This window comes from Hypanus sabinus, chromosome 9, assembly GCF_030144855.1.
Source record: "Hypanus sabinus isolate sHypSab1 chromosome 9, sHypSab1.hap1, whole genome shotgun sequence".
In the NCBI taxonomy this organism is placed as follows: Eukaryota; Metazoa; Chordata; class Chondrichthyes; order Myliobatiformes; family Dasyatidae; genus Hypanus; species Hypanus sabinus.
Window position 1 is genome coordinate 90330103 of NC_082714.1, and position 27056 is coordinate 90357158.

General features: G+C 46.5%; 2 protein-coding genes across 6 annotated transcripts in view; one reads left to right on the forward strand and one right to left on the reverse strand.

Annotated features, from left to right (window-relative positions):
• Positions 1 to 1524: 1524 nt before the first annotated feature.
• Positions 1525 to 12076, forward strand: LOC132399613 (trichohyalin-like). 2 transcript variants are annotated; one of them, XM_059980158.1, is made up of 2 exons: positions 1525 to 8348; positions 8415 to 12076. In XM_059980158.1, exons 1-2 carry the CDS (start codon positions 7713 to 7715, stop codon positions 10029 to 10031), a joined length of 2253 nt encoding a protein of 750 aa, XP_059836141.1. In that variant the 5' UTR covers positions 1525 to 7712; the 3' UTR covers positions 10032 to 12076. The 2 variants fall into 2 exon arrangements, with proteins under 2 accessions (XP_059836141.1, XP_059836140.1); XM_059980157.1 differs by having other exon boundaries at positions 1525 to 7267; positions 7663 to 12076.
• Positions 12077 to 18733: 6657 nt separating this feature from the next.
• The window catches only part of LOC132399614 (tropomyosin alpha-3 chain), an 86243-nt gene continuing 77920 nt past the window's right edge, over positions 18734 to 27056 (reverse strand). For all 4 annotated transcript variants that reach the window (XM_059980162.1, XM_059980161.1, XM_059980166.1 and 1 more), the window contains one exon: positions 18734 to 20985. In XM_059980162.1, coding sequence (XP_059836145.1) covers positions 20903 to 20985 — 83 coding nt within the window. In that variant the 3' untranslated portion in view covers positions 18734 to 20902. The remainder of the gene's footprint in view (positions 20986 to 27056) is intronic.

Below are 27056 nucleotides of genomic sequence, written 5' to 3' on the forward strand. Positions count from 1 at the left end.
AAATAGAGGTAGTGATCAGAAATCAAAAGTTCAAAGTGCTTTTATTGAAGTATGTACATCATATACAGCCATGTGATTAATCTTGTAAGCAGTCACAAAACAAAATCCACATAAAAGCACACTACAAAGGCAGTAATACATGTAGTGTGTGTGTTTGGGGGGGGGGAACAAATTGTGTAAAAAGTGAATGCTCAAACCATGAACAGCAGATCCCCGCAGGTGAGTTCAGAGCTGTGGAACCTGTTACAGAGTGCAGTGGGGTTAAAGTTATATTTAAATCAGAGGTTAATGGGTAAGGGCATCAGAGGTTATGAGAAGGCTGAAGCATGGGGTTGAGAGGGGAAAATAAATCTGCCATAATGGACTGAATGGCCTAATTGTGCTCCTTATGTATATCTTGAGGTTCCTAATTGTCAGTCTTAATATTGGGATTCCTCATTGCATATCTGGTTTTTCCAGTCTAATTCCTATTGATTTTGGTGTCTCAGTCCTGTAAAGTGTGGGGGTGGGGGCGGGGGAGGATTGGTCTTTACAGGCAACAATTACTTTGAAAATGTTAACAAGTTTCCACTAAGCTTAATTGACTAATTAGAGAAGTTTCTGTCTGCTCAGATAATGATTATTTGTCCGTTTCTCTCCAGTGATTATGCCACATCCCGTCCCCCCACCTGGATTCCTCCAGCATCTTGTGTTGGATGTTTTCACTCCCTGCTTCAGGCTAGCTGTGTGTTCATAATTTCACATCTGTGGAATTTCATCCCTTCCCTGTCCTCCAGTCCGATGACCCTATCTGATCTCTGCACTCCTACTCGAGCTGCTTGGTGGATCTTTATAGCAGACTGCTACAGGAAGCAGTGAAAGGGTACTGGGGAGGAGGGAGTTGTGGAGCTGTCATCAGATTTCCTTGAGAGAGGTCTTGTAATTGATATGAAAGAATTGCAGCCCTGATTCAGGGTTTCAACCCAAAACCTTAGTAACTCCTTTACTCCCACAGATGCTGCTTGATGCACTGACAGAGTACTGCTAAGCTATGTTTAAACGGCTTGAGGAGCTATGGCCCAGTCCCTCTCCAATCCTCTTCTGTTCTTAAGCATCAAAAGCTTTGACAAGCTTCTATAGATGTGTGTTGGAGAGGTTATTGACCGCATCACAGCCCAGTATGGAAACATTTTCCCTTGAATGGAAAATCCTATAAAAAGTAGTGGGTACAGCTCAGACCATCATGGGACGAGCCCTCTCCACGTAGAGTGCTATCATAGAAAAGCAACGTCCATTATAAGGAGCCCCAACCATCCAGGTCATTATCCCTTGCTCTGTCATCAGGAAGAAGGTACAGGAGCCTTAGGACTCACCTCTAGGTACGTACTTACTGCCTGTTATGCTGGTGGTGTTTGGAGGCCTTCCTCTGGTGGTCAGGGCTTCATTGTCTCAGTAGCTTTCCCTCGGTTTTTGCTGCTGTCAGTAATGCAAGTCCCGAGTACAGACTCGGGGTGGGGGGGGGGGGGGGCTACCATCACACTCAGATGTAAAAGGAATCTTCATTGCTGTTCCCATAACAATTTTTCAACTAGTCAGGGTTGTTGGCTGAAACACTGAACCTAGAGGACCGGTGGACCATCAGTAGTCTATCCTCTATCCTTTGATCTGTTTGACATATGTTATAATTAACGTAGCTCTCCGGGTCATTGAGACATGCAAGCCTCCTAAGACAAGGTGGTTGTCCTCTTGAAGGATCACTGGGTACAGGAAGTTAGTACTGATCAGGATATTGAACCAATGGGAATAACTTCAGTCACCCCTTCACTGAACAGTTCCCCCAAACTATGGACTCACTTTCAAGGGCTCAATAATTTAATATTTATTTGTTCTCTTGTACAGTGGTACACTCCTGTTGGGTGCGGTCTTCCATTTATTCTATTGTGTTTCTTGGATTTGCAAGAAAATGAATCTCAGGGTTGTGTATGAACTTTGAATCTACCATTCTTTTCCTTCAGATTTAATCCTTCAGAATTAATTTATTATTGAAGTATGTATTTGTTACCATATACTACCTTGAGATTCATTTTTTGCAGACATTTACAGGAAAAGCTACTATCAAATTTATGAAAAACCTTACATAAAAACTGACAATGTGCAAAAGACAAACTACAAAGAGACAAACCTGTAGGTTTTAGAATCAGTTCAAGAGTAATGATACTTGAAGTTATCCATGTGTTTCAAGAGCTTGATGGTTGCTAAGACTACCCATTAGACCATATGATGTACGAGCAGAATTAAGCTATTTGACCCATCAAGTCTGCTCCACCATTTCATCATTTTTCCTCTCAACCCCAGTCTCCTGCCTTTTCCCCTTATCCCTTCATTCCCTGAGCAATCAAGAATCTTATCAACCTCATGCTTAAATATACAGAAAGACTTTGCCTCCTACAGTTGCCTGTGTTAAAGAATTCCACAGATTCACCACTTTGGCTCAAGAAATTCCTCTTCATCTCTGTTCTAAAATGTCACCCATCTATGTCCACTGGTCTTAGACTCTCCCATCATAGGAGACATCCTCTGCATATCCACTCTATCAAGGCCTTTCACCATTCAATGGGTTTCAATGTCATCCTCTTAAGAATTCCAATGAATACAGGCTCTGAGCCATCAAATGCACTTCATACGACAAGCTGTTTAATCCTGGAATCATTTTCATAAACCTCTGAAACCTTTCCAGTTTCAGCACGTCCTTTCTAAGATAAGGGGCCCAAAACTGTTCACAATACTCCAAATGAGGCCTCACCAGTGCTTTATAAAGTCTCAAAATTGCATTTTATATTCTAGTCCTCTTGTAATTGCTAACATGGCATTGGCCTTCCACATAACGAACTCAACTTGCAAATTAACCTTTAGGAAATCCTGCACAAGGCTGGCAAGTCCCTTTGTGCCTCAGTTTTTTGTATTTTATATCCATTTAGAAAATAGTCAACCCTTTAATTTCTTTACCAAAGTGCGTGACCATATACTTCCAAATACTGTATTCCATCAGCCATTTTTTTGCCCATTCTAATCCAAGTCCTCCTGTAGTGCCTGTACTTACTCAAAACTACATGCCCCTCCACCTATCTTAATATTGTTTGCAAATTTTGCAGCAAAGCCATCAATCCAAATCACTGACATAAGAAATATAAGTCCCATCACAGATCCTGTGAAACACCACTAGACACTGGCAGCCAACTAGAAAAGGCTTCTTTTATTCCCATTCTTTGCTTCCTGCTGGTTGCCACTACTTTATCCATGCTCAAATCTTTCCTGTAGTACCATGGGCTCATAGCTTGTTAGGTAGCCTCACGTTTGGCACTTTGTCAACGATCTTCTGAAAATCCAAGTACACAACATCAACCAATTCTTCTGAGGTCAGACTAACTGGTTTATAAGATTAACTTTCTTCTGCCTCTCTCCCTTCTTGAAGAGTGGTGTGATATTTGCAATTTTCCAGGCTTCTGGAACCATTCCAAAATCTAGTGATTCTTGAAAGAATATTTCTAATTCCTCCACAATCTCTTCAGCCACTTCTTTCAGAGCTATGGGGTGTACGCTATCTGGTCCAGGTGACTTTTCTACTTTCAGACCTTTCAGTTTCCAAAGAACCTTCTCTCTAGTAATGGCAACTTTACACACTTAATGATCCTTGACACCTGGAACTTACACCATCCTGCTAGCGTCTTCCACAGTGAAGATGAATGCAAAATACTCACTAAGTTTGTCTGCCATTTTCTTATCCCCCATTACTAGCTCACCAGCATTGTTTTCCAGCGGTCCGATACCCACTCTCACCTCTCTTTTACGCTTCATGTATCTGAAGAAACTTTTGGTATCCTCTTAAATATTACTGGCTAGATTACTTTTGTATTCCATCTTTATCATAATGACTTTTTTAGTTGCCCTCTTTTGGAGGTTTTAAAAGGTTCCCTAACCTCTCACTAACATTTGCTCAACTATCTGCCCTTTCTGGCTTTTTTGCTGGCTTTGACTTCCCTGATAGCCACGGTTGTGTCATCTTTCCTTTAGAATACTTCTTCCTCTTTGGGATGTCTATATCCTGTGCCTTCCGAATTGCTTCCAGAAATTCTAGCCATTGCTGCTCTGCCATCGTCTCTGCCAGTTTTTTTTTCCCTCAATCAATTCTGACCAGCTCCTCTCTCACGCCTCTGTAATTACCTTTAACCTTCACCCTTTTCGATCTTGTTCGCCTTTTATGTTGCAACTCATACTGTTGACTGCAATTTTGCCCATTCAACACCCTCTCCTCACTACACACTGCCTCTGTTTGTAAACCAGCTACCTCATCATCAGCACTGTTATCTGCCTTTCCTGCAATACTTGCACTGAAATACACACAGCTCGGGACACTGGCCATACCATGCTCAATCTCTTGATTTGTAACTTTGCCTTACCAACATCTGCTTCCACAATCTCTCCACTAACTGTTCTGGCACTCTGGTTCCCATCCCCCTGCAAATCTAGTTTAATCCCCATTGTGCAGCATTAACAAACCTTCCTACCAGGATGTTAGACCCCCTCCAGTTCAGGTGCAAACTGTCCCGTCTGTACAGGTAGCACCTTTCCTGGAAAAGAGCCCAAGATCAAAAAATATTAAGCCCTCCCTCCTACACCAACTTCTTAGCCATGTATTAAACTGTATAATCTTCCTAGTTCTGGCTTCACAAGCACGTGGCACGGGTAGCAATCCTGAGATCACAACCGTGGAGGTCCTGCACCTTAATCTGAGGTCCCTGCTGGCCAAGAGTTGCGTCCGGGGCAGTATGATATGGAGAGCAAGCTGTTGACACCTGCCCTTTAACTTATCCCTGAACTCCCTGTGCAGAACCTCGTCCCTCATCCTACCCACACCAATGGTTCCTACATGGACCGTGACTTCTGGCTGTTCACCATCCCGCTCAAGAATGCTGAAGACGCGATTGGAGATATCTTCTGGGACCCTGGCAGTTGGGAGGCAACATACTATCTGGGAATCTCATTTTCATCCACAGAACCTCTTGTCTGTTACCCTAAACTGATGAGCTCCCTTTCTCCTCAGCGTGCGTCTTCTCTTTGCCTTTTGAGTCGCAGAGACGGATTTCCCCTGCCAGCCCTCCCAAACGGCTCTAGGGGACCAATATCCTTCCAAGCAAGTTCGTTCGTTCTTTTGGAGGAGGTTTTAAACTAGGTTGGCAGTGGGATGGGATCCGGAGTGATGGGACAGTTGGTATACAAGTCAGTGCTGTGTGTGGTGAGACTGAGGGTGTTCAACCGGATGACAGCAAAATTGGAGTCAGTGCGATGAGCTAAAGTGTAACTTGGAGGCAAAATCAAAAAGGCTGTTAGAATACAGGACAGAAGGTGTTATATTTTGCTCGTTCAAGGTACACGGAATAAGGTAGATGACCTTGTAGCGCAGTTAGAGGTTAGCAAGTACGATATTGTGGGCATTACATTGAGCCATGGCTGAAAAGATCATAACTGGCAGCTTAACCTCAAGGATGCACCTTGTATTGAAAGGACAGAGGTGTGGGGTGGCTCTGTTGGTAAAAAATGAAATCAAATTCTTAGAGAGTGCTGACATAGGATTGGATGATGTGGAATCCTGGGTAGAGTTAAGAAGCTGCAAGGGTAAAATGGCAGGATACTTGGTAGTGTGGAGGAGCAGAAGGATCTGGGGGTACATGTCCACAGATCCTGTAAGTTGCCTCACAGGTAACTTTCTAAGAAAGCTTATGGAGTGTTAGCTTTCATAAGTCAAGGGATAGAGTTTAAGAGTCGCAGCTCTATAAAACCCTGGTTATGCCACACTTGGAGCACTGTGTCCAGTTCTGGTTGCCTCACTATAGGAAGGATGTGGAAGCATTGGAAAGGGTACAGAGGAGATTTACCAGGATGCTGCCTGGTTTAGAGAGTATGCATTATGATCAGAGATTAAGGGAGCTAGGGCTTTACTCTCTGGAGAAAAGGAGGTTGAGAGGAGACATGGTAGAGGTATACAAGATATTAAGAGGAATAGATAAAGTGGACAGCCAACGCCTCTTCCCCAGGGCACCACTGTTCAATACAAGAAGACATGGCTTTAAGGTAAGGGGTGGGAAGTTCAAGGGGGATATTAGGGGAATATTTTTTATTCAGAGAGTGGTTGGTGTGTGGAATGCATTGCCTGAGTCAGTGGTGGAGGCAGATAAACTAGTGAAGTTTAAGAGACTACTAGACAGGTATATGGAGGCATTTAAGGTGGGGGGTTATATGAGAGGCAGGGTTTAAGGGTTGGCACAACATTGTGGGCCAAAGGGCCTGTACTGTTCTATGTTCTAAAATACCCTGATGGGAGTTGTATACAGGCCTCCAAATAGTACCTAGGATATGGGATACAAATCTGACAAGATGTCGCACATGAGGTTGCTTAACAAGAGCCCAATGAATTACAGGAAAGGTACTAGCATGGATAGAGGACTGGCTAACTTGCAGGACTGGTCCCCTTTATTCTGACTGTGCCTCTTGATTAGCTTCCATGTACCACAGGGGTCTGTGTTGGGACTGCTGCTTATGTTATATGTCAATAATCTGGGTGCCAGCTTTGATGGCTTTGTGACCAAGTTTGCAGATAATGCGAAGATGGGTGGAGGGGCAGGCAGTGTTGAGGAAGCAAGGTAGCTGCAGAAGGACTGAGACAGATCGGGAGAATGGGCAAAGAAGTGGAAGATGGACCATAATGTCGGGACGTGTATGGTCATGCGCCTTGGCAGAAGGAATGAAGATGTCAACTGTTTCCTAAATGGGGAGAAAATTCAGAAAGCTGAGGAGTCCTTGTGCAGGGTTCTCTAAAGGTTAACTTGCAGGTTGAGTGGGTGGTGAGGAAAGAAAATTAATGCTAACATTTTATTTAGAGAGGATTAAATTATAAAAGCAATGCTGAGACTTTATAAGGTATTACTCAGACTGCACTTGGACTATTGCGAGCAGTTTTGGACCCCTGTGCTGTCTTTACGACAGTTATTTAGTTTATAATATTTCCGCTTAGTAATTCATTCAATAGTATTTTCTAGTTAGAATTAGAAGTGTTTAAAGTATATTCATTGCATGTAAAATATATCGGCATGCGATGACGTCACATCCGGTTTCGCCGCGTCTTGTGGGAAAACACCGGTTTGAAATTAGCGCGAGGGTGGGGGCTCACCACGAGGCTCACCTGAGCAGAAGTTGTTTTGCAGGCATGAGAAATCACAGTGAGAGCAACGCTGTAAGTTAATAGATAATCGATATATTGAACTAAGATGTTAATGCCGATCCTGTTAGAAGTAACGACGGTAGATAATGTTTATGCTTTCGTTAGTTAAAGAGTCGCGGATAGTTTGCATGGAAGTGTATTTAAAGTAGTCAATGGAGCAGGTAAACTCTGCCTGTATACTGCACCTTAGTGTAATGTAGCTATAGTCACCTTTGCAAGTATTTACAATTGAAATGTGATATTAAGGAAGGAACAAATACTGTATCAATCTTGTATTGTTTTATCAACAGTTTTCACCATATGTTAATGTGAAGAGTGAACAGTAAATGGTTAATCTTACTGCGATCTGGTTCTTATTAACTGTGGTTTATCTCGACGTTTAATTCGGCGTTTCGTTACATGCGAAGGAGAACGTTACAGTGAAAAAGTGACATTATCAGGTGTTTCAAGTGCTGCAATGTCAGCTCGATCCGGGATCAAGTCGACGCCGCCCAGCGACAAGGGCGGTAAACCGACATCAAGTAAGTCCACCCAGGCAAGAGCCAAGGCAGAAGCCGCCAAGGTGCGACTGCGTTACGCCAGACAAGAAGCAGTTTTGAAAATGCTGCAGGCCATCAGAGAAGCCGAAATCCAGAAAGAACAGGCCATCAGAGAAGCCGAAATCCAGAAAGAACAGGCCATCAGAGAAGCCGAAATCCAGAAAGAACAGGCCATCAGAGAAGCCGAAAGGGCCGCCAGAGAAGCCGAAAGGGCCGCCAGAAAGGCAGAAGCCGCCAAGGTGCAACTGCGTTACGCCAGACAAGAAGCAGTTTTGAAAATGAAACAGGCTGCCGGAGAAGCCGAAAGGGCCGCCAGAGAAGCCGAAATCCAGAAAGAAAAGGCTGCCAGAGAAGCCGAAAGGGCCGCCAGAAAGGCAGAAGCCGCCAAGGTGCGACTGCGTTACGCCAGACAAGAAGCAGTTTTGAAAATGAAACTGGCCACCAGAGAAGCCGAAATCCAGAAAGAAAAGGCTGCCAGAGAAGCCGAAACCCAGTTGGAAATGGCAAAAATATCGACAGAGTTGCAAGTGCTGCAGCTAGAAAGAGAAGAAGAAGCTGCCAGAGAAGCCGAAATCCAGAAAGAAAGGGCCGCCAGAGAAGCCGAAATCCAGAAAGAAAAGGCTGCCAGAGAAGCCGAAATCCAGAAAGAAAAGGCTGCCAGACAAAGGAAAGCGGCCGCCCGAGAAGCCGAAACCCAGTTGGAAATGGCAAAAATATCGACAGAGTTGCAAGTGCTGCAGCTAGAAAGAGAAGAAGAAGCTGCCATGGCGGAAGCAGAGTACATAGAAGAAGCTGAAGGGTCGCGTGATCTGACCGAAGCAAGATCTACTTTAGAAAGGACCAGACTGGATCGCACAAGCGACTATGTACAATCTCAAATAGACAGGCAGGCTCGTCTCCCCTCTCCATACGTATTCGATAACTTCCCCAGCTACGAGGAACCTCAGAGAGTCATGATTGCATCACATCCATACGAGGAAGAAAATTTACCCTCGTGGCTCCGTGATGAAGTCAAGAATGAAAGAGCTGACAACCGATATTCCTTGACACCAAACTTACAAAGTTCAATGCGAAGAGACGCGGAGGTCGAATCCAGGATGGCAAATTCCATGAGAAACGTGCGCTCTCAGTCATATAGGCGCCAACGTACTTCTCCAGCCCGCATGCCGCTTACAGCTGATCCCACGCTGCAGTATTTAGCACGACGGGATCTCGTCACTTCGGGACTGTACCAGTTTGACGATAAACCCGAAAATTACCGTGCTTGGCTCTCCACATTCACCAACGTGATTGACGGGGTCCAGCTCAGTGCAACCCAAAGGTTGGACCTTATGGCGAAATGGCTGGGGAAAGAATCACGCGACCAGGTGAGACGCATACGTTCAGTGTACATCAACAAACCCGAGCTAGCCTTAAGCGAAGCGTGGGACAGACTTTGGGAGAGATATGGGGCCCCCGAAATTATTGAAGCGGCGCTATATCGACGACTGGAAAACTTTCCTAAGGTGTCAGCCAAAGATCACTTTAAGTTAAGAGAATTCGGAGATTTACTCATGGAGATCCAAGGCGCCAAAGAAGATGGCTACTCAGCTGGTCTAGTATACTTAGATACTCCATCCGGGATTAGACAAATCGTGGACAAACTTCCATTTGGGCTGCAGGACAGGTGGCTGACTGTTGCCTCGGAGTACAAGGAAGGCCACGGTGGTCGATTTCCTCCCTTTAAGCACCTCACTGAGTTTGTGCGCAAGGAGGCGAAGAGGCGAAACGACCCTAGCCTTGTGGGTCCAGGAAGCAGTTCGATTTACACCAAGCTAGGTAGATCCTCTTCGAATGTTTTCAACATTGATAAACCCGTGTCAGTGCTCAAGACTGAAGCCCTTACAACTAACAACGACCCTGGCAAGTACTGTCCATTGCATAACAAACCTCACCCCCTGAAAGCATGCAGAATGTTTAGGGAAAAACCCCTTGAAGAGAGGACGGCTCTTCTCAAGGAGAAAAGAATATGTTTTAGATGCTGTTCCTCAACCTCTCACCTCGCCAGAGAGTGTACGATCGCCGTGAAGTGTCTGGAATGTGATAGCCCAGATCACGTCGGGGCCATGCATCCCGACCTGTCACCGCAAACCGACAGCGCTCCTTCACCCCCACAACAGGACGGCGGGGAGGGAGAGGCTCACTCTAGGTCAACAGTTGTCAGCACGAACTGTACAGAAGTTTGCGGTCAAGCTTAGTCAAGTCGTTCTTGTTCCAAGATCTGCCTCACTAAGGTGTACCCTAAAGGAGCCAAAGACAAGGCCATCAAAGCCTATGTGATTCTGGACGATCAGAGCAATCGTTCACTAGTCAGTCCAGAGTTCTTTAAATTGTTCAACATTGAGAGTGAGCGGTTCCCATACTACCTCAAAACTTGCTCAGGCAACATGGAAACCCAAGGAAGGAAGGCAGAAGGCATCCAGATCGAGTCCCTGGATGGTAAAGTCGTCATCTGTCTCCCTCCGCTCTTAGAGTGCAATGAAATCATGAATAACCGCGCTGAGATCCCGACACCAAGTGCGGTGCTACACCAGCCGCATCTCCACCACATCGCCAAACACATCCCAGAACTGGATCCGAAAGCGGAAATACTCCTGCTATTAGGAAGAGATGTTATCCAGGTACACAAGGTTAGGCAGCAGATCAATGGACCACTCAACGCCCCCTTCGCGCAACGTCTGGATCTGGGCTGGGTGGTGATAGGAGAGGTGTGTCTCCGTGACGTACACAAACCGACGGTCGACACACTCAAGACCAACGTGCTAGAGAGTGGCCGCCATTCGATTTTTCAACCCTGCACAAGTTCCATGTATATAAAGGAAGCACAACAAGGCGTTAACAAGCGCGAGGCAAGCGACGAGTCGCTGGGCCAGTCAGTCTTCGCTCAAACGAAGTATGACAATAAACTTGCTCCATCAGCTCAAGACGTCTTCTTCTTAAAAATGATGGACACCAAAGTCTTCAGGGATGAAGCAAATAATTGGGTCGCCCCACTACCCTTCAGAGAACCACGCCAGCGGTTGCCAAATAACAAAGAGCAGGCAGTCAAACGGTTCACGTCCTTACGGAAAACCCGGAAAAGGAAACCTGAGATGCAGCAACGCACCCGATTGGCCCACGAGGTACTGTGCACCCTAATGGCAGAGGTCACAGCCATTATAAACGCACAATCATTCCTACCTGTGTCTTCTGACCCAGAAAACCCCTTTATACTTTCGCCATCAACGCTCCTTACACAGAAGGCAGGAGCACCTCCTCCACCAGGAGACTTCTCAGACAAGGATTTGTACACAAAGCAATGGAGACAAGTCCAGGCTCTGGCAAATCAGTTCTGGTCTCGCTGGAGACAAAAATATCTACCTTTGTTGCAACAGAGACAAAAGTGGACAGAACCCCACAGGAATCTTCAAGTTGGAGATTTAGTCCTGCTCAGGGACAAGCAAATCGCCCGCAACAGCTGGCCAACGGCCAGAATCACTGCTACATTCCCTAGCGGGGATGGACATGTCAGGAAGATCGAATTGAAGACTACCGACCAAGGCGATGTGAAAATTTACCAAGGGCCAGTTACAGAAGTTATTCTACTTCTACCCAATGACTGATTAAGAGACTAAGTTTTGTACTCTGCACATTGTGACCTTACGAAGGTCAAGCGGGGAGTGTGCTGTCTTTACAACAGTTATTTAGTTTATAATATTTCCGCTTAGTAATTCATTCGATAGTATTTTCTAGTTAGAATTAGAAATGTTTAAAGTATATTCATTGCATGTAAAATATATGGGCATGCGATGACGTCACATCCGGTTTCGCCGCGTCTTGTGGGAAAACACCGGTTTGAAATTAACGCGAGGGTGGGGGCTCACCACGAGGCTCACCTGAGCAGAAGTTGTTTTGCAGGCATGAGAAATCACAGTGAGAGCAACGCTGTAAGTTAATAGATAATCGATATATTGAACTAAGATGTTAATGCCGATCCTGTTAGAAGTAACGACGGTAGATAATGTTTATGCTTTCGTTAGTTAAAGAGTCGCGGATAGTTTGCATGGAAGTGTATTTAACGTAGTCAATGGAGCAGGTAAACTCTCCCTGTATACTGCACCTTAGTGTAATGTAGTTATAGTCACCTTTGCAAGTATTTACACTTGAAATGTGATATTAAGGAAGGAACAAATACTGTATCAATCTTGTATTGTTTTATCAACAGTTTTCACCATATGTTAATGTGAAGAGTGAACAGTAAATGGTTAATCTTACTGCGATCTGGTTCTTATTAACTGTGGTTTATCTCGACGTTTCGTTACACGCGAAGGAGAACGTTACAACCCCTTTGCTAAGAAAGGATATACTGATGTTGGAGAGGGTCCAGAGGAGGTTCACGAGAATGAAAGGGAGGAGTATTTGATGGCTCTGAGCCTGTACTCATTGGAGTTCAGAAGAATGAGTGGGGGAAACCTATCAAATATTGATAGGCCTAGATATAGTGGCTGTGGAGAAAAAGTTTCCGGTGGTGGGGCCAGAGGGCGCAGCCTCAAAATAGAGGGACGTCCTCTTAGATCAGAGTTGAGGAGGAATCTCTTTAACCAGTAGGTGGTGAATCTGTGGAATTCATTGCCACAGATGTCTGTGAAGGCCAAGTCATTGAGTGTATTTATGGCAGAGGTTGATGGGGTTTTTGATTAGTAAGGGTGTCAAAGGTTACGGAGAAAACAAGAGAGGAATAATAAATCAGACATGATAGAATGGTGGAGCAGACTCGATGGGCTGAGTGGCCTCATTCTGCTCGTATCTCATGATAACAAGAGGGTATGGCCTGGATGTGTGGGTCTTTGATGTTGGAAGCTGCTCTCTCGCGGCAGCGCTGCCTGTAAACGTACTCAAGGGTGGTGAGGGCTTTGCCTGTGAGGGACTGGGTTGTTTCCATGACTTTCTGGAGATTGGTGATTCCACACCAGGCTGTGATACAGCCAGTCAGGATACTGTCCAGCTTGTCGATGGATGTCAAATCCACACAAATTTCTGAGAAAGTAGAGGTGCCACTGTGCTTTCTTAGTGATGGCACGTGCCAGTCCCAGGACAGATACCCCGATATGATAATGTCACGAAATTTAAAGCTGCTGGCCCTCTCCCAATGACGCTGAGTGAGAGTGAGAGCATTAATTGTTTCACAATTGTTGCAGGTTTTCCCCAAGCTCCCCGGGTTTGGCAGCTGGTGTAAGTATTCTGTCCACGTCACTTAAATGCAAAATACACACAAAATGCTGAAGGCCAGTCAGCGTCCATGGAGGGGAATAAACAGTCTACTTTTCAGGCCGAGACCCTTCATCAAAACTGGAAAGGAAGGGGACAGGAGTCAGAACTGTCGAGTACTTCTATTTCTCCGGCATTAGTGTGTGTTGCTTTGGATTTCCAACATCTGCAGAATCCCTTGTGTCTATGGTGGTGGTGGCATCCGTCGGTTTCGAGAGACCATGGATCTGCGCCTGGAGTTTCCAGGGCACAGGCCTGGGCAGGGTTGTATGTGAGACTGGCAGTTGCCCAAGCTGCAGGCCTTCCCCTCTCCACGCCACCGATGTTGTCCAAGGGAAGGGCACTAGGACCCATGCAGCTTGGCACCGGTGACATCTCAGAGCAATGTGTTGTTAAGTGCCTTGCTCAAGGATACAACACGCTGCCTCAGCTGAGGCTCGAACCAGTGACCTTCAGGTTTCTAGTCTGATGCCTTGCACACTAGGCCACGCGCCAACACCTTGTGTCTATAGTTAAATGAGAATTTACCACACACTCCCTCGCTGCTCAGACTGATTTGTTTATGCCCCATTTGAGTCCAGTGCATCATCTCTCATCCCCTGTGCTTAATCAGCTCTCTCTTCGAAAGGAAAAATAACCTTATCTCACTTTTGCCTCTACCTCTTCCTTACGTAAGGAATACAAACAGGAGTAGGCCCCACACCCCTTGGGCTGCCATCCTGCTCCACAAGAACAGAATGGTAAAAGGCCTTTTGGCCCATCATGTCTGTACTAACCATTTCTGGTGTTTATTTCTTCATCAATCAGCTTAAAATCTCATTTAGGGGTTTTGGCCCAAAATGCTAACTGTTTATTCCTCTCCATAGATGCTGAATTCCTCCAGCACTCTTTGGAGTGACAGAGGCTGAGGGTGACCTGATAGAAGTTTATAAAATTGAGAGGCACAGATAGAACAAACAAACAAACAAACAAAAAGTTCGAAGTATATTTATACAACCTTGAGATTCGTCTTGTAACAAGCAGCCACTGAAACAAACCCAAAAAAAGCATTAAAAAAGACTGTCGAATAGCCAATGTGCAGAGAAAAAATTATCAAATCATGCAAAGAATAAGGAAATAGTGTTCTGAACTGAAGTCTGCGGTGTCTTTATCCACAGATCCTTAGCTCAGGGTTGTATCAGAGCGGCAAGCTGAATGGGCCCAGCCCTGTACGTGTTGCCCCAACACCCAGACCTTTTCAATCTGGCCCAGCGTCTAAATCGTCATCCAAGCATCTGGTCAGTTGCCTCAGTTCTCTCTGTACTTGGACTCTGCTGCTTTGATTCCGTCAGTGCCCAAATTTTCAGATTTGACGCGGCGCTTAAATTAATCGAACCTTGGGTCGTCTTTGCTCTTGGCGATTAAAGCACTGTCACATCGAATTGCCTCCAAGTCCAAAGTCTTGGAGAGTAAGCTTACTTTTAAATTGCGAAGGGGCAAGTTTAAGGGAGATGTACAGGGTAAGGTGTTTTTCACACAGAGTGATGGGTGTCTGGAATGTTCTGCCAGGGGTGATGGTGCAAGCAGGTATGACAGCAGAGTCTGATGCTGTTAGATAAACACAGGCTGGGAATGCAGGCAGATGGGATTTGTTTAATCTGGTATGGATATAATGAGCTGTAGAGCTGCACTGTTCATCAACCACTAACGAGCACTACAGCACAGAGACAGGCCCAGTGTGGGAGAAGGCCACTCGGCCCGTCGAATCTGTGCCACCTTTCAGTATGATTGTGGCTGATAAAGTCACCATGGCAACGTACAACCAAGTTTAGTATAGTAACTCCATAGGACTAAAATCTTGCACAGTCTTTCAGTTCAAAGTTCACATTTATTATCAAAGTACATCATCACCATCGGCGGCCGTCGAACCCAGGGGGTCACGAGTTTGCGCCTCTGGTGGACTGTGTCCTCTCCAGAACTGGAAGATTTGAAGAACCGGCTGTTGCCCCTGCAGTGGGCTCCCCCTCTCCACGTCACTGATGTAGTCCGAGGGAAGGGCAAACGCCGATACAGCTTGGCGCCAGTGTCGTCGCAGGGGTTGTCAGTGAAGTTGTAAACGACATCAAACTGCCTCAGGGACCCCGGCTCCGGATTTCTTCCTCGGGGTTTACTCCAGAAGCCTTTCCCGTGGGTGGGTTTGGCCGCAAGGCAGCGGAGGTTTAAAATCAGAGTGTTCCTTCTCCAAGTCAGGCTGCTGTCCAAGGCTGATGAGCCCCACCTGCCTGAATCAAAGTACAATACTGTGCAGAAGTCTTAGACTCACATATATAGCCAGGGTACCTAAGAGCTTTGCACAGTACGATAGTAATTTTATGCACTGCACTGTACTGCTGATGATTTAAAAACAAACAAATCTCATGGCATTAAAAAAAAATTCATTTGCAGGACGTGGGCGCCACCAGCTAAGCCAGAATTTATTGCCCATCCCTAGTTGCCCTTGAGAAGGTGGTGATGAGCTGCCTTCCTGAACCGCGGCAGTCCCTGAGGTGTGGGTACACCCACAGTGCTGTCAGGGAGGGGATTCCATGACTTTGACCCAGTGACAGTGAAGGAACTGTGATCTGTTTCCAAGTCAGGATGGTGAGTGACTTGGAGGGGATTTCCAAGCAGTGGTGTTCCCAGATTTCTGCTGTTCTCGTCCTTCTGGATGGTAGTGGTCGTGGGTCTGGAAGGTGCTGACTTAGGAAATATGGTGTGTTGTGCAGTGCATCTTGTAGACAGTACACACTGCTGCAACTGTTCATCGATGGTGGAGGGACTGGATGCTGTGGAAGGGGAACCAATCAAGTGGGCTGCCTTGTGCTGGATGGTGTCAAGTTTTTTGAGTGTTGATGGGGCTGCACTCATCCAGGTGAGTGACGAGTGTTCCATTACGCTCCTGACCTGAGCCTTGTGGATGGTGGACAGGCTTTGGGGAGTCAGCAGGTGAGTTACACACCACAGGATTCATACCCTTTGACCTGCTCCAGTAACCACGGTGTTTATATGGCCAGACCAGTTCAGTTTCCTGTCAATGGTAATCCCCAGGATGTTGATAGTAGGGGATTCAGTGATGGCGATGCCACTGTATGTCAAGGGACGATGGTTAGAGCCTCTCGTGTTGGAGATGGTCATTGTCTGGCTCGAATGTTATTTGTCAGCCCAGGCCTGGGTATTGTCCAGGTCCTGCTGCATTTGGGTATGAACTGCTTCACTATCTGAGGAGTCACGAATGGTGCAGAACATTGTGCAGTCATCTGCGAACATCCCCATTTCTGACCTTATGACGGAAGGAGGGTCACTGGTGAAGCAGCTGAAGATGGTTGGTCCTGGGACACTTCCCTGAGGAACTCCTGCAGTGATGTCCTGAGGATGGGATGATTGATCTCCAACCACCACAACCATCTTCCTTTGTGTCAGATTTGATTCCAAACAGCGTGCGATGATCAACCTGATTCTGATCTGGCTCTCTACTGAGGACTGGGAGTGGGAAGGGACCAGGGAGAAAGTGAGACCATAGCCAGCTCAGTGCTGAGGTGAGTGAAGGCAGTCGCAGAGCCTGACAGCTGCAGGACAAAACTGCTCCCAAACATGACGGTGTTTAACCCAATAACCAAGGGAGATGTGTTAGACGCAGGCAGACAGGATGGGCGCAGGTGAGTGATTTTGGCTGGTATGGAGGGATCACATGTGCACATACACATGTAACATGCACACATGAAGAACACACAGACACACAAGGATACATCCACACTAAACAGTTACACATCCCACATGAACAGAGACACATTCATAAGAGAGAGAAACATAGGCACATACACAGATCCCTGCAAAACCAGGTGCATTCCCACACATGCACACAGACGAAACAGACATATGTACACAGGCACACACACAGACTGACACACAAAGGTCTACCTGTATGTATACCTACATCATACACTTGGATAACATACATGCACATGGACACATATCAAAAATAGACACGCATGGACATAATGATCACACCTAAAACACAGATGCACAAAACAGGGTCAAACACACACACAAAACATCACGCTCTACCTTCAAATTCATTTTCTCTGAGGATCAAAATATAGACCACCAGCTTGCAACATCTTTAATCTGCCACCAGGTGGCGGGGTATACCCACAGAACACGTGAATGCAGTGCAGGCCATTCTTCCCTCTCTGGTCTGCTGCACCATCCACTGAGCTCAAGGCAGAGCCGATTGTAACCTCAGGCGTACATTCTCCCACAACCCCAGTAGCCTTTCATCCCATTCTTCATCTGATAATTATCTAAATATCCGTCTTTAAAATAGTCAGACTGCTTCCATGGCCTGTAATTACATGACCTGTTGGCTGTTACAGATGTACCGCAGAAAGCACCCTAACTGGTTGTGTCACAGCTCGGTACGGCAACTGCTCTGCCCGTAGGTCATGAACCTGCAGAGGTGTGGACACAGCTCAGCACATCATGGGAACCAGTCTCCCCTCCATGGACTCTGTCTACACTTCCCACTGCCTCAGTAAAGAAACCAACAAAATCAAAGACACCCCCGCCCCCACCCTGGGCATTGACTCTTCTCTCCTGTCACAGAGTGAATGGGCGAGTCTAGGGTCAGAGGACACAGCCTCAGAAGAGGGACATCCATTAGGAACGGAGATGAGGAGGAATTTCTTTAGCCAGAGGGTGGTGAATCTGTAGAATTCGTTGCCACAGGTGACTGTGGAGGCCATGTCATTGGGTATGTTTAAAATGGATGTCGATGGTTCTTGATTAATCAGAGTGTCAAAGGATATGGGGAGAAGGCAGGAGAATGGGGAGAAGGCAGGAGAATGGGGTTGAGAGGGATAAATCAGCCATGATGGAATAACAGAGACTTGATGGGCTGAATGACCTAATCCTAGTCCTATATTTTATGGTGGTATTACAGTGCAGGGTGTCGGAGTTCGAAGTTCAATTACCAGGTCGTTTGTAAACAGTTTGCATACTCTCCCCTTGACCGTGTGGCTTTCCTCCCACATTCCAAAGTCATACGGGTGAGCCGGTTAATTGGTCACATGGGTGTAAATGGGCAGTGCCAGCTCGTTGGGCCGGAAAAGCCTGTTGCTGTGTTGTATTTCTAGATAAATAAATAATGCTACCAGCCTGTGATGCTGTTCCAAGCTTTTCAGTGTACTCGTCAGTACAGGTACTCCTGCATCTGACAATAAACTCGACTTTCAGCAGCACCCATCATCAAAGATGCCCACCATCCAGGCCGTGTTATCAGGAAGAAGGTACAGGAGCCTCGGGACCCACACCACCAGGTTCAGGAACAGATATCACCCCTCAACCGGAGGCAATAACTTCACTTACCTCAATACCAAACTGATTCCACCTCTGGCCCCACTTCCAAGGACTCTCTACACCCAGGGTTATCTTCCTTGTCTATTAATTTTCTAAATAGTTGTTTCTTTTTGTATTTGCACATTTTGTCAGCCTTTGTGAGTGGTTTTGCATAGATTCTATTGTACTTTGTTCCACTGCAAGAAGATGAACCTCAGGATTCTATATGGTGACATGTACATGTTGACTTTGAATCCCTCCAATCCCCATGACGGATTAAAGACAGAGCACGGATCTCAGCTGTATTAACAATTTGGCTTTATTAAACACACATTGGAACAGCTTCCAGAAATCGGTCCTTTATTGCAACATGAAAAAAATCGAAGTTACAAAACTCTCTTTCAAAAAGTCACATAATTCCACTGAAGACAGTTGATACTCACTCTATGATCAGGGCTCACACATATTTTGAATCTAATTTCTCTCAGGGTTCATTAATTAATGCCAGTTTAATTCATTGTTTTAAACACAGTTCAAATAAATATATTGTATCTAAGACCTGTATTATAAAAATATCTTACTTCAAAAGAATAGTAACACACACAAAATGCTGGAGGGACTCAGCAGGTCAGGCAACATCTATGGAAATTAATAAACAATCAAGGTTTCAGGCCGAAACCTCGACTGATTAAATCCTGATGAGGGGTCTCAGCCCAAAATGTTGGATCGAGTGGCTCCTATGGACCTGCTGAGTTAATTCTGCATGTGTCACTCTGGATTTCCAGCATCTGCTGCACAAACTCTTGCATTTATACTTCAATAGAAACTTGTCAGACCTGGTCAGATTTTTGGTTTGCCTATGCTACACACTTCAAATGAACTTGGCTGGCTTCATATAGGGACGTCCTGAGGTGGCACAAGAGCTGGAATCCGACTGCAAAGGTGATGATGGATGGGAACCATCAGGGCAAAGGAGCGTGCCGGATGGAATCGGACGGGGAGAGATTCCAACATCTACAGTCTCTTGTGTCTCCGAGGAAGTCAGAAGGACATGATTATACTGAATTGTGGCACTGAATGTGGTCAGATCTCTGCATGCAATTTTGGTCACCACACTACAGAAAGGACATGAAAGGGAGGGTGCCGAGCCAATTTACCAGGACGCTGCTTAGGTTGGAGTTGGGGGAGAGATTGGATAGGCTGAATTTATTTTTCTTGGGGTGGATGAGGATGAGGGGAGTATATAACATTTCAAGATGGGGTTAATAGTGGGAAATTTTTCACCATAGCAGAGGCTAACACTGCTCACTGCTTTAGGTTAAAGCATACAGAGGAAGTCCAAAGATATTTTCCACCCAATTTACACCAAACAGCCTGCATGGTGTTGGGAAGACAATGAGGGAGGAAACCAGAGCACTCGGGGGGGTAGGCAGGTTGAGTGCGTAGTTAAAAAGGCAAATGAGTGGAATTTCCATTTTGAGTGGAATAGAATATAAAAGCAAGGATTTCATGCTGAGTTTGAAAGACTTTGGCTTGACCACATATGGAGAATTGTAAGCAGTTTTGGGTCCCTTATCTAAGAAAAGATAAGCTGGCACTGGAGAGGGTCCAGAGGTGGTTTACAAGGATGATCCCAGGAATGAAAGGGTGAGAGGCATTTGATCACTCTGGGCCTGAACTCACTGAACAATTGCATGGGGAGTGGGGTGGGGGGGAGGAGAGATCTCATTGAAACCTACCGAATATTGGAAGTGTGGGCAATAAGAGTTTCCAGTTGTGGGTGAGTCCAGGGCCAAAAGGCACAGCTTCAGGTCAGAGGGGTGTCTATTTAGATCAAAGATAAGGAGCAATTTCTTTAGCCAGAGAGTGCTGAATCTATGCAATTCTATGCCACAGACAGCTGTTCAGGCCGAGTCACTGGGTATATTTAAAGCAGAGGTTGATAGGGTGTCAAAAGTTATGGGGGAAGGCAGGAGAGGGAAAATTAATCAGGCATGATAGAGCAGACTTGATGGACCAAATGGCCTCATTCTGCTCTGCTGTCTAATGCTGGGGCGGAGGGAATGTGCAAACTGCTCGCCAGCAGCACCAGACAGGAATGGAACCTGGGCCCCTGAAGCAGCAGCTGCACCCGCTGTGCCACTGTGAAACTTCCAGCCAGCGACCCATTCTCCTCCTGAGTTCTCTCCCTCCAACCGACCGAGGTAGTGTGGTGGGGAGCAGGGAAGGTACGCACCAGCACCCAGCGCAGGCAACAAGCAGCAGCAGTGGTTTCACATGGAAAGCAGCAAGCGGACAGGGAACTGTACACGTCATTGCCTTTGACCCGTTCCGCCTGCTGCACTCGACGTTCAGCAATGGGGGTGGGGGGGGTTTGGGATATCGTTTGGCACTCTGAGTCGTAGAGCTCAGGGGCTTGGCAGAGCGGGAGAGACAAGGCGGTCCAGGCGCCGGGGAGGCCATCACTACTTCATAAGTTATGTAGCTCCTGCAGGGTTTGGTCCAGCATCTGGTGCATGTTCAGGTTCTCCTCCTTGTTCCGAGCCAGTTTATCTGTGGGAGGAGGCAGGAAGACCAGTATTAGGAAGGTAAACACGTGGAGAGACGGCAGCTTTAAGTTACTGGGTGTTAACGTCTTGTCCTGTGCTCAGCACAAGAGGTGCCAGTATCTTTACTGTCTTAGGAAGTTAAGGAAGATCGGCCCGTCACCAAAATTTTACAGATGTACTGTTGAAAGTATCCTGACTGGTTCTTCGCGGTCTGCCACGGTGAAGGAAGTGTACAGAGAACAGTGGACACAGAGTAAGCACCCCCCACCCCCTCCACTGAGTACATCTACGTGCAGCACAGCCACAAGAAAGCAACATCTATCGTGGCCCTCACCATCGAGCCAGGCTACTACCATCCGGCAGGAGGTACAGGAGCACTGGGTTCCGCTCCACCAGGTTCAGGAACAGTTATTACCCTACAACCATCAGGCTCCTGAACCAGTGTGGATAACTTCACTCGCCTCAGCAATGAACCTGCAGCTCGTGCTCAGATTTACTTTCCTCAATTTGTACTGCTCTTTTTGTTTTATTTTCCAGTGTTTATGTATAGTTTGCAGAAATTCCCTTTTATTTTCCTGTAAGTGCTTGCAAGACAATGAATCTCAAGGTTATCTACAGTAACATTCACACAGTTTGAAAATGAGTTTGTTTTGACTTTGGATTTGAGAGTGCAGAAACATTCAAATTTAAAGACAAGTTAAGCAGTGGACTCTGCCCAATACATCACAGGCACATCGCTGCTGCCCCCCCCCCCCCCCCAGGTCAGAAGTTCTGCCTCAAGAACGTTGAGGGGGGAACTAAATCAGCCATGATCAAATGGCAGAGCATACTCAATGGGCCAAATCTGCTCCTATCCCATACGGGCGACACTGCCTTCTTACAGATGCCACTGTGCAGGAGGCACAAAGGTCCGGTTCAGGAACGGCTACTTCCCTTCTACCAACCGGCACAACCCCGTGCACCAGCTCAATACAGCAACACTGTGACCACTTTGTTCCACAAAGAACTTTGACTTTTTTGATCCAATTGTGTTCTTTTTCATAGAAGTAATGCATAACATTACTATCTGTTTTCCTATCTGTGTCTGTGATGCAGCTGAAAGAAAGTCTTTTCACGGCACCTGCACAGACATTGTCATAGATTGATACAGCACAGAAACAAGCCTTTCATCCAATCTAGTCCATGCCAAACCATTAATCTGCCCTGTCCCACCGAACTGTACCCCTTCATGCCCCATCCAAATTCCTCTTAAACGTTGAAGTTGACAACGCATCACCACCTGTGCCGACAGCTTGTTCCACACTCTGTGAAGTTCTCCCTCATGTTCCCATTAAACATTTCACCCTTAACCCATGACCCCTCATTGTAGATTCACCCAACCTCGGTGGAAAAAGCCTGCTTGAATTTACTCTATCTAGACCCCTCATAATTTTGTACTCCTCTATCACATCACCCTCAATGTTCTACATTCTGAGGAATTAAGTTCTAACCTATTCAGTCTTTCCTTACAACTCAGGTCCTCCAGTCCCAGGCACATCCTTCTAAATCTTCTTCTGAACTCCCTCAATCTCATTTACATCTTTCTTGTAGGTGGGTGACTAAAACTGCACTTAATACTCCAAACTAGACCTGTCCAACATCCGATATAATTTCTACATAACACCCAAATCCTGTGCTTAATACATTGATTTATGAGAAGCTTTCTTTATGACCCTATCTACCTGAGACTCAACTTTCACTAAATTATGGATCTGTATTCCCAGATCCCTCTGTTCTACCACACTCCTCAGTGCCCTATCGTTCACTGTGTAAGATCTACCATGGTTGGCTCTCCTAAAGCGCAACGCTTCACAACTGTCTGCATTAAATTCCATCCGCCATTTTCCCAGCTGGTCCAGATCAGCTACGAGTTTTGAAAGTCTTCCTTGCTCTTCGCTACACCCTCAAACTTGCAGTCATTCCCAAATTTACTGATCCAATTATCCACATTATCACCCAGATGATGACAAACAGCAATCGACCCAGCAGTAATCCCTCTGGCACTCCACTAGTCACAGGCCTCCAGTCAGAGAAGCAATCATCCACTACCACTCTCGGCTTCTCCCACAATGTCTAATCCAATTTACTACCTCATCTTGAATGCCAAGTGACTGAACCTTCTTGACCAACCTATGTTGGACCTTACCAAAGCCTTGCTAAATTCCATGAAGACAACTTCCACTGCCTTGCCTTCATCAACTTTCCTTATAATCCTCAAAAAATTCTATATGATTGGTTAGACACAAAGCCATGTTGACCATCTCTAATCAGTGCTTGTCATTCCAATTCTGGTCCCTTAGAATACTCTCCAATAGCTGTCCCACTACTGGTGTCAGGCTCATTGGCCTATAATTTCCTGGCTTATTCTTAAACAATGGAACAACATCATTATCCTCCAATCCTCCGGCACCTCACCTGTGGCTAAGGATGATTTAAATATCTCTACTAAGGCCTCTGCACCAGCCTCCCACAGGGTCCGAGGGAACACATCGTCAGGCCTTTGGGGATTTATCCACCCTAGTTTGCCTCAAGACAGTGAACACCCCTCTCTGTAATCTGTATAGGGTCCATCTCTCACTTTTGCATGGCCTCACCTCTATAGTCTCTGTGTCTGTCTGCTGAGGAAATAGAGATGAAAAAATCAATTTAAGATCTCCCCCATCTCTTTTGGCTCCACACACAGATTGCCACTCTGATCTTCCCAAGGACCAATTCTGTCCCATGCAATGCTTTTGCTCTTAATGTGTGCAAGTCTGTGAATTCTCCCTTCACCTCATCTGCTAGAGGAACCTCATGTCTTCTTTTAGCCCTCCTGAATTCCTCCCTAAGTGTTCTCTTGCATTTCTTATACTCCTGAAATACCCCCTTGCTTTTCTTAACCAGCGCTTCAATATTTCTCAAACACCAAGGTTCCCTAAACCTGTTATCCTTGCCTTTTATTTTGACAGGAACATACAAACTCTATATTCTCAAAATTTCACTTTTGAAGGCCTCACACTAAGTACACGTTTGCCAAAATACAATCTGACTCAATTCACTCACCAGATCCTTTCTGAAATCATCAAAATTCTCCTTGATCTTATTTAGAATCTCACCCCAAAGACCAGACCTATCCTCTTCCACAATTATGTTGAAACTAATGTTATTATGATCACTAGATGCAAAGTGTTCCCCTACACAAACTTCTGTCACCTGCCCTGTCTCGTTCCCTAATAGGAGATCGAATATTGCACACGCTCTCATTGGAACTTCTATATACCTATAAAGGAAACTTTCCTGAACACATTTGACAAACTCTTTCCCATTCAGCCCTTTTCAGTATGGGAGTCGCAGCAATATGTGGAAAATTAAAATCACCTATCACTACCTTTTGTTTCTTGCAAAAGTCAGTGATCTCTCTACAAATTTGCTTCTCAAAATCCCACAGGCTTATGGATGGCGTATAGTATAATCCCAATAATGTGGTCACAACTTTCTTATTCCTCCGTTCTGCCCGTAAAGCTTCACTAGGTGTGGACTTGTGCATCTCAACCTTGACTTTTAGGAAGAATCACTGAGCTGGTTGATGACAGTGGTGACCGCGGTAAAGCATTAGGGTTAGGGTTATTCAAACACCCCACCTACCCCGGACATACTCTCTGCTTTCCCCCCTCCCCCCCCAATCAGGCAGAATATTCAAAGACCCTACCTACCCTGGACATACTCTCTGCTTTCCCCCCTCCCCCCCAATCAGGCAGAATATTCAAAGACCCCACCTACCCTGGACATACTCTCTGCTTTCCCCCCTCCCCCCCCAATCAGGCAGAATATTCAAAGACCCTACCTACCCTGGACATACTCTCTGCTTTCCCCCCTCCCCCCCAATCAGGCAAAATATTCAAAGACCCCACCTACCCTGGACATACTCTCTGCTTTCCCCCCTCCCCCCCAATCAGGCAGAATATTCAAAGACCCCACCTACCCTGGACATACTCTCTGCTTTCCCCCCTCCCCCCCAATCAGGCAGAATATTCAAAGACCCCACCTACCCTGGACATACTCTCTGCTTTCCCCCCTCCCCCCCAATCAGGCAGAATATTCAAAGACCCCACCTACCCTGGACATACTCTCTGCTTTCCCCCCTCCCCCCCAATCAGGCAGAATATTCAAAGACCCCACCTACCCTGGACATACTCTCTGTTTTCCCACCCCCTCAATCAGGCAGAATATTCAAAGACCCCACCTACCCTGGACATACTCTCTGCTTTCCCCCCTCCCCCCCAATCAGGCAGAATATTCAAAGACCCTACCTACCCTGGACATACTCTCTGCTTTCCCCCCTCCCCCCCAATCAGGCAGAATATTCAAAGACCCTACCTACCCTGGACATACTCTCTGCTTTCCCACCCCCCCAATCAGGCAGAATATTCAAAGACCCCACCTACCCTGGACATACTCTCTGCTTTCCCACCCCCCCCCAAACAGGCAGAATATTCAGAGACCCCACCTACCCTGGACATACTCTCTGCTTTCCCACCCCCTCAATCAGGCAGAATATTCAAAGACCCTACCTACCCTGGACATACTCTCTGCTTTCCCACCCCCTCAAGCAGGCAGAATATTCAAAGACCCTACCTACCCTGGACATACTCTCTGCTTTCCCCCCTCCCCCCCAATCAGGCAGAATATTCAAAGACCCTACCTACCCTGGACATACTCTCTGCTTTCCCACCCCCTCAATCAGGCAGAATATTTAAAGATCCCACCTACCCCGGACATACTCTCTGCTTTCCCACCCCCTCAATCAGGCAGAATATTCAAAGACCCCACCTACCCTGGACATACTCTCTGCTTTCCCCCCTCCCCCCCAATCAGGCAGAATATTCAAAGACCCTACCTACCCTGGACATACTCTCTGCTTTCCCACCCCCTCAATCAGGCAGAATATTCAGAGACCCCACCTACCCTGGACATACTCTCTGCTTTCCCACCCCCTCAATCAGGCAGAATATTCAAAGACCCTACCTACCCTGGACATACTCTCTGCTTTCCCACCCCCTCAATCAGGCAGAATATTCAAAGACCCTACCTACCCTGGACATACTCTCTGCTTTCCCACCCCCCCAATCAGGCAGAATATTCAAAGACCCCACCTACCCTGGACATACTCTCTGCTTTCCCACCCCCCCCCAAACAGGCAGAATATTCAGAGACCCCACCTACCCTGGACATACTCTCTGCTTTCCCACCCCCTCAATCAGGCAGAATATTCAAAGACCCTACCTACCCTGGACATACTCTCTGCTTTCCCACCCCCTCAAGCAGGCAGAATATTCAAAGACCCCACCTACCCTGGACATACTCTCTGCTTTCCCACCCCCCCCCAAACAGGCAGAATATTCAGAGACCCCACCTACCCTGGACATACTCTCTGCTTTCCCCCCTCCCCCCCAATCAGGCAGAATATTCAAAGACCCTACCTACCCTGGACATACTCTCTGCTTTCCCACCCCCTCAATCAGGCAGAATATTTAAAGACCCCACCTACCCCGGACATACTCTCTGCTTTCCCACCCCCCCCCAAACAGGCAGAATATTCAAAGACCCTACCTACCCTGGACATACTCTCTGCTTTCCCCCTTCCCCCCCAATCAGGCAGAATATTCAAAGACCCTACCTACCCTGGACATACTCTCTGCTTTCCCCCTTCCCCCCCAATCAGGCAGAATATTCAAAGACCCTACCTACCCTGGACATACTCTCTGCTTTCCCACCCCCCCAATCAGGCAGAATATTCAAAGACCCTACCTACCCTGGACATACTCTCTGCTTTCCCACCCCCTCAATCAGGCAGAATATTCAAAGACCCCACCTACCCCGGCCATACTCTCTGCTTTCCCACCCCCTCAATCAGGCAGAATATTCAGAGACCCCACCTACCCTGGACATACTCTCTGCTTTCCCACCCCCTCAAGCAGGCAGAATATTCAAAGACCCCACCTACCCTGGACATACTCTCTGCTTTCCCCCCTCCCCCCCAATCAGGCAGAATGTTCA